The sequence below is a fragment of the Aspergillus caelatus genome (assembly GCF_009193585.1).
Source record: "Aspergillus caelatus strain CBS 763.97 unplaced genomic scaffold BDV27scaffold_289, whole genome shotgun sequence".
NCBI classification, from domain to species: Eukaryota; Fungi; Ascomycota; class Eurotiomycetes; order Eurotiales; family Aspergillaceae; genus Aspergillus; species Aspergillus caelatus.
This window is the reverse complement of record NW_022475552.1, coordinates 1-14,836: the sequence shown is the minus strand read 5'-3', so window position 1 is coordinate 14,836 and position 14,836 is coordinate 1. Positions and strand designations below refer to the sequence as shown.

The 14,836-nt window shown below is 50.8% G+C and overlaps 5 protein-coding genes across 5 annotated transcripts; 4 read left to right on the top strand and 1 right to left on the bottom strand.

Moving 5' to 3' along the window:
- The first annotated feature begins 334 nt into the window (after positions 1–334).
- Positions 335–1,004, top strand: BDV27DRAFT_59278 (copper fist DNA-binding domain-containing protein). Its single transcript, XM_032077033.1, has 2 exons — positions 335–561; positions 613–1,004. The coding sequence occupies exons 1-2, from the start codon at positions 486–488 to the stop codon at positions 849–851; spliced, it is 315 nt and encodes a 104-aa protein (XP_031922113.1). The 5' UTR covers positions 335–485; the 3' UTR covers positions 852–1,004.
- A 712-nt stretch (positions 1,005–1,716) lies between these two features.
- Positions 1,717–3,728, top strand: BDV27DRAFT_136763 (kinase-like domain-containing protein). Its single transcript, XM_032068837.1, has one exon. It carries the CDS (start codon positions 1,935–1,937, stop codon positions 3,111–3,113), a length of 1,179 nt encoding a protein of 392 aa, XP_031922112.1. The 5' UTR covers positions 1,717–1,934; the 3' UTR covers positions 3,114–3,728.
- A 414-nt stretch (positions 3,729–4,142) lies between these two features.
- On the top strand, positions 4,143–7,216 carry BDV27DRAFT_136759 (potassium ion transporter). Its single transcript, XM_032068836.1, has 11 exons — positions 4,143–4,259; positions 4,318–4,438; positions 4,493–4,629; positions 4,691–4,886; positions 4,961–5,103; positions 5,168–5,212; positions 5,274–5,600; positions 5,653–5,767; positions 5,826–6,540; positions 6,592–6,635; positions 6,689–7,216. The coding sequence occupies exons 1-11, from the start codon at positions 4,223–4,225 to the stop codon at positions 6,933–6,935; spliced, it is 2,127 nt and encodes a 708-aa protein (XP_031922111.1). The 5' UTR covers positions 4,143–4,222; the 3' UTR covers positions 6,936–7,216.
- Positions 7,217–7,600: 384 nt separating this feature from the next.
- BDV27DRAFT_136756 (chromate transporter) lies at positions 7,601–9,631 on the top strand. The gene is made up of 4 exons (XM_032068835.1): positions 7,601–7,925; positions 7,974–8,095; positions 8,158–8,723; positions 8,776–9,631. Exons 1-4 carry the CDS (start codon positions 7,686–7,688, stop codon positions 9,408–9,410), a joined length of 1,563 nt encoding a protein of 520 aa, XP_031922110.1. The 5' UTR covers positions 7,601–7,685; the 3' UTR covers positions 9,411–9,631.
- Positions 9,632–10,842: 1,211 nt separating this feature from the next.
- BDV27DRAFT_149929 (SNF2 family N-terminal domain-containing protein) lies at positions 10,843–14,171 on the bottom strand (the record flags this gene model as incomplete). The annotated part of the gene is made up of 3 exons (XM_032071147.1): positions 10,843–12,333; positions 12,432–13,162; positions 13,493–14,171. 3 exons carry the CDS (start codon positions 14,169–14,171, stop codon positions 10,843–10,845), a joined length of 2,901 nt encoding a protein of 966 aa, XP_031922109.1.
- Positions 14,172–14,836: the final 665 nt, after the last annotated feature.

Genomic DNA, 14,836 nt, shown 5'->3' with positions numbered 1-14,836 from the left:
GTGGACTGAAATTGAGAGACCATGAATAGAGGCATTCAATATTCGCTTCCATCAGCTCATAGTTAACGAAACTTCTTTATTTATAAACATTGCAAGTACACAGGCTGAACAGGCTCCGACATTTGTTTGCCACATTAAGGTGATACAGTCCCTCATTGACATCCAATAATTTGCGGAACTTTTGCTGAATATCATTTCCGTGGATCGTTGCCTTACTAGGCAGCAGTTTTACTGGAAACCGCACCCCCCAGTCTCGAGCGGAGTCATAGGAGTCAGCTTGCTCTGACCCCTGTTGTGGTTAGTCCATACTCTCGAACGAAAACATCCTCCTAGCCGCAACCACAGCTTAATCCATAATCCTACTACATATTAAATTCTCTCTGTTAACTGTAGCCTGCCTATATAAAAGTTTCATCCCTGGATGTTTGAGCTTATATAAACAGTATTGCTCGCTTCTGAGATAATTTCTTTCGTTTTGTCAACCGATGCTTATTAACGGGGACAAAAGGGCTTGCGAACCCTGTGTCCGCGGCCACCGCGTCACGTCGTGCAATCATCGTGGTATGCTCAAGTCTGAATCAGATGACGTTTAGGCAATACTAAAAGATCCAGACCGCCCACTCTTGCGCATTAATAGAAAAGGCCGCCCCCCCTTAACCTGCTCGAAATGCAATAGTACGACTTGTGCAAGGCCAGAAGAGCACACTAAATACAGAACTGCTGCAAAAGTAGACGTGCACCAAATATACCCCAATAGGCCCACCATATCAAAACACCGCACCTTCAGAGAGCAAAGAAATACTTATCAACAAAACATGGTCAGAACCTCACAATCCTCAGTGCTATACTAATGATGGGTTCTCCTGTCTCCTTCATAGAAATCTGCTACGCGATTGTTTCGCCGAAGTACCACTTCCTTCGTCCCGATCGCACCACGCCCAGCTTCCACGACAGCCCCAGTCTATGTTCAAGACCATATTGGCCATTATGCCGCGCCTAACGGCTCCGCAAGGCTGACCGCATCGAAGGAATCAACATCCGTAACTTCCTCTACATGGGCAGACCGTCACGACACATCTTACCAACAACCGCACTTCCAGCGGGTTGACTCCACGGTCGACCCTAAACAGAACCAAAACGAACTTCCATGTGCTCCAATGTTCTTACCACATCCTGCACTCTCGATGTATGGTTTTAGTTCAGCTCCCGCCACGCCATTAAGTGTAACGAGTGCGGAATTCCTGGGTTCCAGACCGGTAGGAGGATTGCATTCACGCACTTCTTCAGTTGGCTGTCTGAACTCTCACGAATGAAGTTGGTTGGCTTTTGCTGGCTGGCGGTTCAGTTTAGCCCGCTAGAACATCGGATTACGTATCGTTGGGATCCCCGGGGTAACAGCATACTCCTGACCAGTCAAGTCTGGGTTGTCTCGAAAGTAGAACTGGGCTATGAAAACTTCAATATCACATGAGTCATATGACTGTTGTATTTTATTCCCCACTCTAGTATGTACTTCGTGCGTTCGGCGTACTGAGAATTGACAATCACCTTACATCATCCAATATTGAATGCATACTATTAGTAGAGTTCAGAGTTCAGTTGGATGCTCGTGTAAGTGGGGTAGGTTTATCGCCAAGAACTGCCCGGGTTGCAATTTTGCCGATGCACTTTTGGGGGGGGGCATTTACCTTTTATATGGTTTCTTTGGCCTTCCGTTTTCATCACTCCATGCAAAAAATTCTCATACGCTCGATTTATAATTTGCGTGTCTAAGGTACTGATTCTGTTGCAACCTCGACCAATATACATTTCGATCTTGTATCAAGTCTGTTCTCTTCCCCCGCAGCCTGACTGCTTTAACTGCACATCGGCAAGGCTCGGCTGCCCTCCACCCAAATGATATTTCGCCTTGCGTACTACCGTGAATTCTTGGAATGCCGGGGTGTCTTCAGCCCGTTTCACAGCTATACACGATCTTACTTGAAGCCCTGACCTTTAAACGGGAGGCTAATAGCGATCCCAGCCAAGCACTGCTGACCCAAGATCCAGTCATTCAGGAGGTACTGGAGCTAGCTGAAGGTGAGATTTCAATGGCAAAGAACCCGAGCCGGACGAAAGCTCCTAGGAAAAAGCGATTTGCACAGACTAATGGGGAACATTATCATCACTTGGATGCCCTAAACTTCAGGAAGTCCCTTTCGCAATGGGACAGGGTCAGAGGTTGGCTATGTCCTGGTAGGAACACCCAGCGGCGACAAACTGAAGTGGAGCATTGGATGGGGAATGTTGGGAATGGAGAACACATTTGGGGTAATAGTGCAGGGATCATAGCCCAAAAATATGGGGAGATCTGCAGAATCACGGGCTCTGGTGCCTTCGGAGTGGTCCTGCTCCTGCATAAGACACGGAATTGTAACCCCCCCATTGACCGCTACTATGCCTTGAAGGTCTTTCGTCACAGACCCGGTCAACCGTTGGCTGAGTATCAAAAGCGAGTGAGGGCGGAATTCTCGATTGCTTCCTCGTTACAGCACCGGAATATTATACAAGCGTTCGAACTTCTCTCTGTTGGTACTGATAACCTGTGTGAATGTATGGAGTATTGTTCCGGTGGGGATTTATATTCCCTCCTGGTTATCTCTGGCCCCTTAGAGACGGCGGAGGCAGATTGCTTCTTCAAGCAGCTACTCCGCGGTATCTGCTACATGCACGAAATGGGTGTCGCCCACCGTGATCTGAAGCCGGAGAATCTTCTTCTAAGTCAGCGTGGCTGTTTGAAAATTTCTGACTTCGGTAACGCGGAATGTTTTCGCTTCTCGTGGGAAACTCAAGTGCACATGTCGAGGCAGCGTTGCGGCACCGGGCCATATATTTCTCCCGAACAATACCACGAGGAAGAGTTTGATCCTCGATCCGTTGATATCTGGTCGGCGGGTATTGTATATGTAGCTATGAGAACAGGAAGGAATCCCTGGAAGACCGCAAATGAGGCAGATGAATGCTTTAGAGACTATCTCGAAGACCGCCGGGCAGGTCGGGGGTACTTCTTGATTGAAGATATAGGCCATGTCAGGTTATCCACCACCCCTTCCGTGATATTCCCAGACCGTTAATTCTACCGATACAGGACCGAAGCCGGGAAGTTCTATACTCTACGCTAGATTTTAATCCGCTGCGCCGGCCCACAGCAGCCGCGATCCTTAGAACTCAGTGGGTAAAGCAAATCGCTTGTTGTGAAGCTGCTAGCTCAGGACTCCACGAGCAGCTGCCTGGCCCGTGGACTTCACAATCCACCGAAGAGCTTTCCAGGGTAGTATAGTTTTGCGCTGCCGAGAGAAGTGATTTTATACCAGTCAGGAAGGGTGTGAGGGACCACCTTCCGGGTAAAATGCAGGGCACTTGAGGAGGACTTGGTAGGTATTTTGATTGGAAAGACGCGTGGGGGAATTAACTGCACATTGTGATATCTCGTATAAGCTGCCGTGTCATGCTACTTTTGAAAAGCTCATAGTCAGGTGGGCAGTTAATACGAAATATTACGAGAGACTTTAGCGTGGGTAGCGGGGGATACCATTACAATTTGGAAACCTGGTCCTCCAACACTTGTCCTATGATGAGAGAACGTCGGGTATATTGGTTTAGTGTGTACATGACTTCCAGAGGCGTCTTCGCGCATGTTCGCTTTCCCCATTTGAAGTAACTGTAGATTGGACCAACTTCGATTTTCCGGGCGTTCCACTGTTGTAAATGAGAACTAGAATGGCTTTGTAGAGATTTCGGAAGCTCGTAAATCATGCCAAAATGGGTAAGGAAAGTTTGCCCTATCCGTTGCGGGACGCGCGGTTACATGTGGCCTACGAGTGCAGGTATCTTGTTGCCTATCTTTCACCGAGACGGAAACAGCAGAAAGCAGAGCGTATTGTAAACACCCCTGTCCATTGTTTACGAGCAGAATCTTCTCACACGGAAGTTGAACTTTGGCAACTTCTGCACAAATCGGAGCAAAGAAAATGGCACGGGGTGAAAAGACCAGAATGCTAGGTCCATACCGCCTCGGCGGATTGGACACCATAAATCCCGCACCCGATTCCGTCCATGGTCATCTTGCGAGTATTTGAAAGACAGTTACTGCCGTGGGTGGCCTTGAAACCCCCTTGCATATACACCCCCGACCAAGTACAGCGTGCGTGCGTCTTTGCCAGCATTCTTGCTCTAGTGAGCTATGTGGAAGCCGCACCTTAACTTTATCACGTTGCATTGTATTTTCAAGATATACAGCCAGCAAAGAAAATTCACTTGCTAACTTCATCGAACCAGATGCATATATCATATTCCTCAGCGTCTTAGCCTTGATCATTGTCTATCCGCAGGGCAATTTGAGAGCGGTTGATGCCTACTTCTTTGGAGCCAGCGCTTCAACCGAGTCTGGGCTCAATACGTTCGTATCTCGCTTTCCCAAGCGCTATGCAGCGATCTGACTGACCCCTTGCAGCATCGATGTGAAGGAACTGAAAACATATCAACAGGTGTATTTATACCTAATACCTATTCTCGGCAACCTTGGGTTTGTTAACATCCTGGTTGTTCTTGTTCGATTGCGCTGGTTCAAAAGGCGTTTTGAGACTGTCGGTAAGACCCCATCTTGTTGCAAGTTGCAAGCTGTGTTCACTGACTGAAACCGATCGTATTGAAATCAATGCAGCACCCAACGTCCTGGGATCCAAGCCGCAAAATGTAGTCAATGACCCTAACCTAGAAGAGAAAACCTTCGGTGACCGACAAGACATGGTCAAGAGCCATAAGTCAGAACAACCTATTGATTCGGATGGACAAGGCAGCAGACGGCCTGTGTTGCCCTCGCAGGGCCGCACCCCAGTCTTAGATACGTAAGTAGAGTTATGACAGACACCCTTTCTTACGGAGGCCTTTTTCTAACGGAACTTGTCTACCTTGGCAATAGATCCCTAGATAATGTACAGGAGGGCCAACAGGTCAATGTAGCCACTGTCAAATCGTTACGTGCGGCTACTGTATCTTTTACAGAGGGTGTGAACACAGATAAAAAAGCTCTGTACATCCCCCCTCCCTGGGCGAGGGATAGAGGTATTTTACAATTGGGGATTAACCTGTCTATACAAGGTCACTGACAGATATCCTCGTTCTGCAGGTTGCCCTATACTTGAAGTTGACGACAGTGAATCGGGTGACCCAGGTAAGTGACGCTGTTCTTGGTAGGCATATTGGCTATCTAATATTGGTTTTTGATTGCGTAGATCTCGACAGAGCCAAATCCAGCGCGGCAGATTCCATAGGCTTGGACTCCTCTCGCCGACATATGAAACACAGATTTTCTTCTACAACCACCTCGTTGGAACGCATTGCTTCTAGGATAATCACCATGGATCCAACTCTGAGTCACTGCCGACCGGCTCCGCCCTTATCGCGTATGCCGCTCTCGAAGGATTTAGCTCTTCCCAACCTCTCTTCCAACGCGACTGTGGGTCGGAACTCACAGTTCCACAACTTGACCGAAAGGGATAGAGAGTTATTGGGGGGAATTGAATACCGTAGCTTGAAGCTGCTGCTTAAGATTGTTACAGGTAAGATATTTCTTCTTATAAAAAGTATAATTCTGGAATGACACACCGCTAGCTTATTTTTTCGGTCTCCATCTATTCGGCGCCATTTGCCTTGTGGCTTGGATCCAGCACGCTGATCCCAAATATCGGCAATATCTCGAAGAATGTGGACAGGGTAATGTGTGGTGGTAAGTGAAAGTAGGACTGAAATACGGTTGGCCTGCTTACGCGTTTCGTTCCTTACAGGGGATTCTATTCGGCGCAGACTATGGTAAACAACCTTGGATTTACACTCACTCCCGACTCGATGATATCTTTTCGTGAGGCTACATTCCCAATGATCCTCATGAGCTTCCTCGCTTACGCCGGAAATACATGCTATCCCTGTATGCTTCGACTTGTGATTTGGTTGATACTCAAGCTCTGTCCAAAACAATGGTCAGTGAATGAGCCACTGACCTTTTTACTGAAGCATCCCCGTCGATGCTACACGCTTCTTTTTCCGAGTCGGCCGACCTGGGCTCTCTTCGGTATCTTGTTTGCTATGAACTTTGTGGACATTCTCTTGATTTTAGTCCTCGACCTTAATAATCCCGAAGTTAACATTCTTGCGACTGGTCCTCGGATACTAGCTGCAATATTCCAAGCGGCTTCTTCACGGCATACCGGAACATCGACCTTTAACTTAGCGGATGTAAATCCAGCAGTCCAATTCAGCTTGGTAGTCATGATGTATGTCGCAGTTTTTCCCATCGCAATAAGCGTCCGGGCGTCGAACACATATGAAGAAAGTTCCTTGGGTTTGTATCCTTTCGAGGCTGAAATCGATGAGAGGACTGGTAGATCCTATATTATGACTCATATTCGCAACCAGCTCACGTTCGATTTATGGTATATCTTCTTGGGAATATTCTGCATTTGTATTGTCGAGGCTGATAAGATCTCGGATACATCGATTCCAGTTGGGACCCTCTTCCCCTTCTCTGTCGGGATATAAGCTAACTAGCTCTAGGCTTTTGCTGTTTTTCCAGTTCTTTTTGAGGTAGTATCCGCCTAGTACGTATTACCCCCCTCCTCCCTTTAGAAATTGCATTCTAATTCCTTCACAGTGGCAATGTGGGGCTCAGTCTAGGTTATCCAACAGTCAACACGTCACTGAGCGGACAGTTTACCACATTTAGCAAACTTGTGATATGTGCAATGATGATACGAGGCCGTCATAGAATGCTACCGTACGAGCTAGATCGTGCTATACTACTTCCAAATGAGCGGCTCTCGAAAGATGACAGAGACGAGATATATCATTGGCCAGAAGTTGCGGGACCAGTGAAACTCACTCGCTATCATACCAGCTAGGATTCGCTGAGATTATATTCAGGCTTTTTCTAGCGTAGGGGTTTCTCTTATACGGAGAAGCAACAGGGTTTTTTAAAACTAGATGGGTGTCCTAAGCGAGATGCACTTCGCCCGTTTATACGAGAAAATAAACATAATATACAAAGTGCCAGAGGGATTCAATAAGAAATCCTCTGTCTTGATTATATTAAGTGGAATATATGATATTCCCACCACCAGCGGACCCAAGCCAGAGCCCGCTGAAGCGGCTAATCTTTCTTCACTTTCAAAAAGAGTGTGATGCTATCCCACTTAATGACACTTAGGCGTACCTTCGTCACAAGTTTCTGCATTGAAACGTAATAATGCTAAGACTAACTCAGTGTGTCTTACTTAACTTGTATCCTATCATACAAGGGCGCCATTTCTTGCCAAGTGGGTAATTCGTACTCTGTAAAGTAATCAGGGAAACTAACCTGCCCCTATTTCAGGACTTTACTAACCTGAAAAGGAGGCCGAATGTTCATGGCCAATTAGGCTTCAGCAGTGACATCTACAATGCCAAGATTCTAGCTGAAAGCAGCTGAACATCCATCCTTGGCAAGCATGAGGACCATGATCGACTCCATATTGGACAAACGTAAGAATTGAAACGAACCTTAAATTCTGCCCTGTTCCAATACTTATAATCTTGAATCACCCTGGATAATTTCACTCGATTATTATCTGTGAATATATGACTCTCGCTCATTGATTCATGGGCGATTCAACATGCTCCTCCTCACTTGGTCGCGAATCGCCTCGTCCCTACGAGCACTGAATCAAAATTGGCGCAGTCATGCGGGAGCAACCAGCCCTTCACGCGCGGAAGGGTCACTATTCAGTCGTCTGAGCGAAGTCGTTCGGTATACATGGCACCTGGGATTCACATCGTTCGGGGGACCGCCTGTTCATTTCCAGATACTTCACACGCGGTTTGTCGAGAAAGAAAAGTGGGTCGATGAGCAGACGGTAGGCACTATTAATGTGAAATGTATATTTTGGGGCTAATGGGTGTAGTACCAAGAACTCTTCGCCATATGTCAGGGTCTTCCAGGACCAGGGTCAACAAAGATGTTGTTTTGCTTGGCTTTACTCCACGCAGGATTCATCCCTGCCTTGCTTGCATTTTTTCTCTGGTCGTATGCGTACACTTTAAATTCAGCTTCTGTAATGCAGGATAATGTACTTACTAATTCACTAGTCTCCCAGGCGCAGTTGGCATGTATGCACTCTCTCTCGCCGTGCAACGGATTGATGAGACACTTCCTGCTCCAGTCTACGCTCTTCTCTCCGGTCTGAACGCCTCAACCGTAGGCATCATTGCTCTTGCTGCTGTCCAGCTAGCTGAAAAGGCCATCCGTGATAAGATTTCCCGAATCCTGGTAATCTTTGGCGCATGTGCTGGCCTCTGTTACAGCGCGCTCTGGTATTTCCCTGTTCTTATGGTTGCTGGCGGTGTTGCTACTGCATTTTGGGATGGGCTTGTGTATCAGCAGATTTTGAGGGCGAAGAATGGGTGGAAAAATAGAAATCGCCAGCCCGAACCAGAAGGTGATGCTCCCGATTCAGCGGGCTTGGAGCATATGACTGTTAGAAATTTAGCTCGGGGGCCGGGGCTGGAGATGCTGCGGATGAGAAAACCTGAGGCAGGGGCTTTGTCGCAACAATTGAATAATACCCAGGCTTCAGGAGGAAGTGAAGAGCCCCCGTCACAAGATCATGCGATTCGTATTCGTGTTGGGATTGTGATTTTCGTTTTCTTCTTCAGTATGTCCCATTGTAGAATGATGCTGTTCGTGAGCTAATCAGGAACTCGCAGCCTCCTTTATCGCCATACTTGTCTCTAGAGCCAAAATTTCACTACCCCCTTTGGCCCTCGATCTCTTCGCCAACATGTATCTCGCCGGCACTGTGATTTTTGGCGGGGGCCCAGTTGTTATCCCCTTGCTTCGTTCCTACGTTGTTGACCCAGGCTGGGTCTCCAGTCGAGACTTTTTAATTGGCCTCGCTATAATCCAGGCCTTCCCCGGACCAAATTTTAATTTTGCTGTTTTCCTCGGTGCACTCGCTCTTCGAAGCACATCCTACCCGACAGTCTTTGGTGCGTTCCTTGGTGGATTGGGAATATTCTTTCCTGGAATCGCCCTCGCTATCGCGATTCAGGCCTTCTGGCGTGTTCTACGGAAGCGAAAGTATGTTACTGATTTCCTCCGCGGTGTGAATGCGTCGGCAGTAGGATTGGTTTTTACGGCTGTGTACCGGCTTTGGGAAATAGGGTATTTGAGTCCGGGGGTACGCGATGGGCAAAGTCTGGCGAAAGAGCCGTGGTGGGTTGTTGTTGCCGCTGTTACTTATGCTGAGAGTGCGTGGTTCAAGGTTCCTCCTGCATTCGCGATTTTGTTAGGTGCTATACTTGGGTTGTGTTGGTATGGAGTCGTTTCTCATGCCTGGTGATGGATTGTGTGGTTATGCTGGAAAACTCCTCGGGAGCTGGGCATCAAGAGATTTCAAGTCTCTAATACAATTGAATAGATTGTGCAGTAAGAATGTAAAAGATGTCGTTTTAGGAAAAGAAAAAGGACTCCCCTTCAGAGAGAAAGTGGTACAGATTGCGGCTATGTATATAACAATCCGTTCGGCCTTCGTTTTTGAAATCGGCCTCCGAATGAGTAGAAGGACAACTAGTCAATATTTCAAGCTAAATACATACAAAGACAAACGTGCAATCATCAAGCCAGACTAGAGTCACCTGAATACATACTAATTGTTGTATGGGAAAAAGTATATCCCAGGGCATCAACTATATTCATCATCTTCGGGGAACCACTGCGGCAATGGTATGGATGACTCAATCAAATCTTGGTTTGTGGGCTCAGCAGAGGGCGATGGTGTCACTTAAAACTTTTATCACCCGTCCCTTGGGATTCTACCTCGAAGGATATAGACGAGCATCTAATGCCAATCCTTTTTTCGACGCAGTGCTGGACACTCAAAAACGGCGAAAGACATTGCACATGTAATAGAGAATCTTAGGCTGAAGGGAGATATAAGGCACCAGCTTCTGATTTCATGCTCGTGTTGATTATTTTGCTCTCAGGAGCCTAGCAATGGGGTAATACTGCCACATAACTCTCTGCTCTAGTATCGAGGTTTCTGTTGGATGCTTAGACTTATATTGAGCTGCAATTTCCTGCCAAGTGACCTGTGTGGGCCTTGGATAGTATGTCGCCTAGGTTGGTCAGACTCTGGACGTCTGACAGGGTTAATGGATCCACCTACCAACTGGTCTTTTGACAGGGACCAGGACCTGTTGATTGTGAACAAAGTAGTCTACATGTTAAAATCCCTATTTGGACAAATTACGTATTGCCAACCTTTTGTAAAAGGGTAGGAGTGTCGTTGAAGTAGGAGTGCCGGCCATATGCGATGAAATACCCAAAAGTTAGCGCCCAGTTAGACAACCCGGCTCTCGTCAGCAATTTCGTATGAACTGAGCTTTCGTGTGGTTGTGTTTGTGAAATCATTGCGTGCTGCCCGGGGACAGTCTGCTTCGGCACCTGTTTAATTTCCTTCCCGATGTTATCTTCACTTCAGTGGAAGGACCACACTGCGAATAATGAACAATGAGGCTCGTGAGGTAGGACAAGGGCATCTCTGACACTTTCTAATGCATTTCTGTTCTGGTGACATCGCCAAGCTTGTTTGGTTTGTTTGACAGGGGACGGCACAGATGCGTGTATGATGACGTCGTGGCTTCTTCGGACCAGACTGTGTATGGTCAACTATCTGAAACAATGTGGTCATCCTGTTGACTATGGTAAACCCTTAATGATGCATACACCAAAATTAGCTCATCATCTTTTCCACTCGAAGAAACGAATAAGGCTCAGCCACTCATAAAGAGATACGCGAAATCGGCACTCTCCATCCGGCAAGGCTCCCTGTGCGCCTTCTCCTCGATGATACCCTCAATGAGTTGGCGCTTTCTATCCTGGAAGTCGAGGATCCGATCCTCCACCGTGTTCGAAACCAGGATGCGGTGAACGTGCACCGGCCGTCGCTGTCCGATGCGATGGACGCGCCCCACCGCTTGGTCCTCGACGTACGGGTTCCAGAGTGGGTCCAGGATGATCACTTGCGAGGCGGCCGTGAGGTTCAGCCCTGAGTTGCCGGCCTTCATGGAGACCAGGAGAATCAGACAGTCGGGGTTGGTCGCGAAGTGGACCGTCGCCGCGTGCCGGTCGGCCGGCTTCATGGTGCCGTCGTAGCGCTGGTACGCCCAGCCATGTCGGTCGAGGGGCACCTCGATCAGATCGAGCATGGAAGTGAATTGGCTGAAGATGACGACCTTCTCGCGCTCCCCACCGGGTTCCCCGCGGGCTACGATGTCGCGCACGATCTCCAACGCCCTATCGATCTTGGAGCTACTGATCCAGGTCTCCGCCAAAATTTGGTGATACTTCTGCTTCGCCGCGGGGCTGGTTAGCGCTCGCTGTCTCAGCCGCGTGAAGCTTCGCTTGGGCGCATGGATGGTCGGCGTCGGGTTGATATGGAACTGCACGGGAGGATAGGCGTGGTCGGCTCCTGCCGGCATTCCGAGCATGAGGTCTTGGCCGTCGTCGCGGTCATCCTCGACCCGGCCCCGGAGGTTCTCAAGGACCGTGGACAGGCTCTCCGTGCCGACATCGCCCGGCGGCGTGGGGTAGTGCTGTTTGGCAAATGCCGTGTGGTCGGTCGCCTTGCTTGGGTCAATGACCACCCGGCAGCTTGGACAACACATCGGCGGGTTTCCTTCGACCCTGGGGCGGGCCGTCGGAACCTGGGGGAAGATCCGGGCGAAGCATTTCACGCAGACACTATGACCGCAAGGAAAGAAAATGATGTGGTTGTCGACGGTGTCGTAGCAGATCGGACATTCAAACTCGCGTCCGTTCTCTCTTTCATTGTCCCGCAGCCGTTGGACCACCGCCGGAGAGAATCGCATGGCGTTTGCCGCCCGGTGTCCGTCATTCCCCGACGCATCCAGGGTGTCCGGGATGAAATCGGAGACCAGGAAGGGATGGCAGCAGGCTTGCCGCAGGCGCTGCAGCAGACCCAGCATATGGGACACGTTGCGACTAGGGTTGCCGCCGCTCAAATAGTGGTTAAACTGCAGCCGCGTGTGGCATTCCAGGGCGGTATACAGCTCGCGCTCCGGCTCGGTGAAGGTCACGTACACGATCTCCGTGGTTTTGACGGGCAGTTGCAGGATGGGCTGACCCTGGATGGTGGACGTCTTGGTCCGCCGCAGCATGATCGTATCCATCAACCTTCGGAGCCGGGCGGTGGCCGCCGCTCGCTGAGGACTCCCGCGAGTCTGCAACGGCTGTTGAAAGGCCTGGTTTGGACAGTTAGCTCGTCCGAAGCGTGGTGGAGCGATACAGGGATTCAGCCAGACAAACCGGGCCTAAGGGCCCGATCTTCGGCAGGACCCACCGTGGCAAAACTTTGGCGGCTGGCATATGGTTGGACTCGCAGGAACTTCAGCAGCGAATAGAGCTCCCGCAGGTTGTTCATGACCGGGGTGCCGCTTAGACACCATCGGTAAGTCGCATCGAGGGCGCAACAGGCGGCCGCGGTCTGGGATTGGTCGTTTTTGATGCACTGCGCCTCGTCCAGAACCACTCGATGCCATCCGCTGGCGGGCCGGAAGAGTGGCGAGCTGCGGTGCGGTCCCGCGAGATTGCGCGCGTGTTGTCGAGGCCCCGTCCGCCGTAGCTCCGCGGTGATGGTTCCGAACGTGGTCAGGACGATGTCGTATCCATTCAGGACCGGGATGGCTTTCCCTCGGCGATCCCCATAGTACACGTACACTCGCTGACGATGGGGACTTGACCGCAGGAACTGCTCGATCTCGTGCTTCCACTGCTGGATCAGGCTTGCCGGTGTGACGACCAGGGTTGCGTGCCGGTTGATGTGTTGTGCGGGATGAGTGACGATGAGAGCCAGGGTCTGGACGGTCTTGCCCAGTCCCATGTCGTCGGCCAGGATCCCCCCGCGGTGATGGCTTTTCTCCATCGCCGTCATCCAGCGCACGCCCTGTTTCTGATGCTCCATGAGCGGAACCGTCAAGGCTCCGGTGACCCCCTCGCATGGATCGAGTGCCGCCATGGTTCCGTTCGCAGCCGATGTGTCGGCATCAGCGGGGCTGACGACACCCCAGGGCTCTGGACCGGTGAGTCTTTGTTTTGATCCTCGATGTTAGTTTCGTGTGCAGCTTCGGGACAACGGGGGCTTTGGGACTACTTGCTCTGAAGGAAGACCGACAGTGGTCGGCCCTAGTAGGGGATGTTCCGGCGTCGAGGGCTCCGGGATACGATCCTGCGTCACAGCAGCGGACCAAGGGTTGGGGTCGATCGACGATGGAGGATCCCAGACCGCGTTGGCAGTCGGTGCCTGATGGGATACTGCTAGGGCCAACGGGCCAGGCGGCTCATGGACCACTTCTCCGGGGCGATCGTAGAAGTTGCCTTGGACGATCCGATGCCTGGACAGACCTGCAACGCCAAACGGGGCAGTCGTATTATAAGTGCACTCGGATGACTCGATGGCCTGGTTTGGCGGTATCACCCACACAGGACCATCGGCGGATCCGACTGGTACTGCTTTGAGCGCATGACTGGACGGGGATGGGGGATGTGGACACAATGTGAGTTCTGCCGGACTGGCCGCAGCCATTGGGTGTTGTGGCGTGAGTTGACTTGAATATATACTGTTGGGCACGCCTGGAGGGGACATGTTCCTTCTTGATGTGCCAGAGGGCGCCATCGCATACCATGGTGCGGCCGACGGGCCGGTAAGGCTTGAGGCCTGGATTTCGTGCATGGCGGATGGCGGCGTCTGTGCTGGACGCCATGCCACTGACTGGGGGACTGCTCCGGCAACTGTCGGCGCATAATCTGTAGCAGACCCGCTGGGATGATCCTCCATTCTTCTCCGCTTTGGGGGAGCCATGTTTCCTGCGAACACGTCGGTTTCGTAGATGTGGCGCTTCAGCGGCAGTGATAAGGCCGGTAAATGCTGCCCCAGGGTCAGTGACTGCTGGCCGTGAAAAGTATCAGGACGGGTGATATTCGAGCGGATGGATGGCCATGTGGGAGAGCCTGAATCTGGCCATGAGAGAGGATCAGCGCGGCCTTCCGTCGCTGCTGCAGCCGCCGTTTGCGTGGCCTCCATCGTCTCTGTCGGCAGACCGTGAGACAATTAACCGTAGGAGGGCCATCTTATTCACCGTCTACGGTCTCTTTATAGCTTTGTGTATCGCCCTTCTGCTGCCCACCGGACCAGGGAAAACCCGCGGGGCTCTCGAGACCCACCTCACCCGTTGTTGAAGAAAGACGCACGCACAGACGGAGAGAAAACCAGCGTCAGAACGCATCCGATGCGCGCCCTGACACTGGCCAAGCGTATGTGCACATCACCATGAGAGAAGGACTGAGGACTATGGAGACCGCAGGGAGGGGAGAAAAGCGGTCCGCTCAGAAACCCTTGCGGTGGAAGTTCAAGGCTGGTGATGGACATGGGACCCGTTCTTCGCCTGGGGCCCGGATGAAATTTGAGGTCCTCACATGAGGGCTGCCGAACATAATCTCGCGCGACCCTCTACATTGGTTTTTCGAGGCACTGCCCATGGTCGGGACGGCGGGAGGGCAGCGCGTTCCTGTTCAACAGCCCTATGCTGGATTTCCCGCCACCGCCTGTGTGGATGGTGGACTGTCTTGCGTTGAATACTCGCTTGCTCCTCGACCGCCACCTTTGGTGCACTTGCGGTGCTCCCTGAATGGTCTCTGCTGACGCCCATCCCGCTTCCTGGGATGTTCGAAGCCGTGTCGGAGGCATTG

Excerpts from the sequence above, each read along its gene's own strand:
- BDV27DRAFT_136756 (XM_032068835.1), top strand. The coding sequence starts at position 7,686 with ATGCTCCTCCTCACTTGGTCGCGAATCGCCTCGTCCCTACGAGCACTG. Across the intron at positions 7,926-7,973 it reads AGTGGGTCGATGAGCAGACG|TACCAAGAACTCTTCGCCAT; the intron begins GTAGGCACTATT and ends TAATGGGTGTAG. Across the intron at positions 8,096-8,157 it reads CTTGCATTTTTTCTCTGGTC|TCTCCCAGGCGCAGTTGGCA; the intron begins GTATGCGTACAC and ends CTAATTCACTAG.
- BDV27DRAFT_136759 (XM_032068836.1), top strand. The coding sequence starts at position 4,223 with ATGTGGAAGCCGCACCTTAACTTTATCACGTTGCATT. Across the intron at positions 4,630-4,690 it reads AAGGCGTTTTGAGACTGTCG|AAATCAATGCAGCACCCAAC; the intron begins GTAAGACCCCAT and ends CCGATCGTATTG. Across the intron at positions 5,213-5,273 it reads CAGTGAATCGGGTGACCCAG|ATCTCGACAGAGCCAAATCC; the intron begins GTAAGTGACGCT and ends TTGATTGCGTAG.
- BDV27DRAFT_59278 (XM_032077033.1), top strand. The coding sequence starts at position 486 with ATGCTTATTAACGGGGACAAAAGGGCTTGCGAACCCTGTGTCCGCGGC. Across the intron at positions 562-612 it reads CACGTCGTGCAATCATCGTG|ACCGCCCACTCTTGCGCATT; the intron begins GTATGCTCAAGT and ends TAAAAGATCCAG.
- BDV27DRAFT_136763 (XM_032068837.1), top strand. The coding sequence starts at position 1,935 with ATGCCGGGGTGTCTTCAGCCCGTTTCACAGCTATACACGATCTTACTT.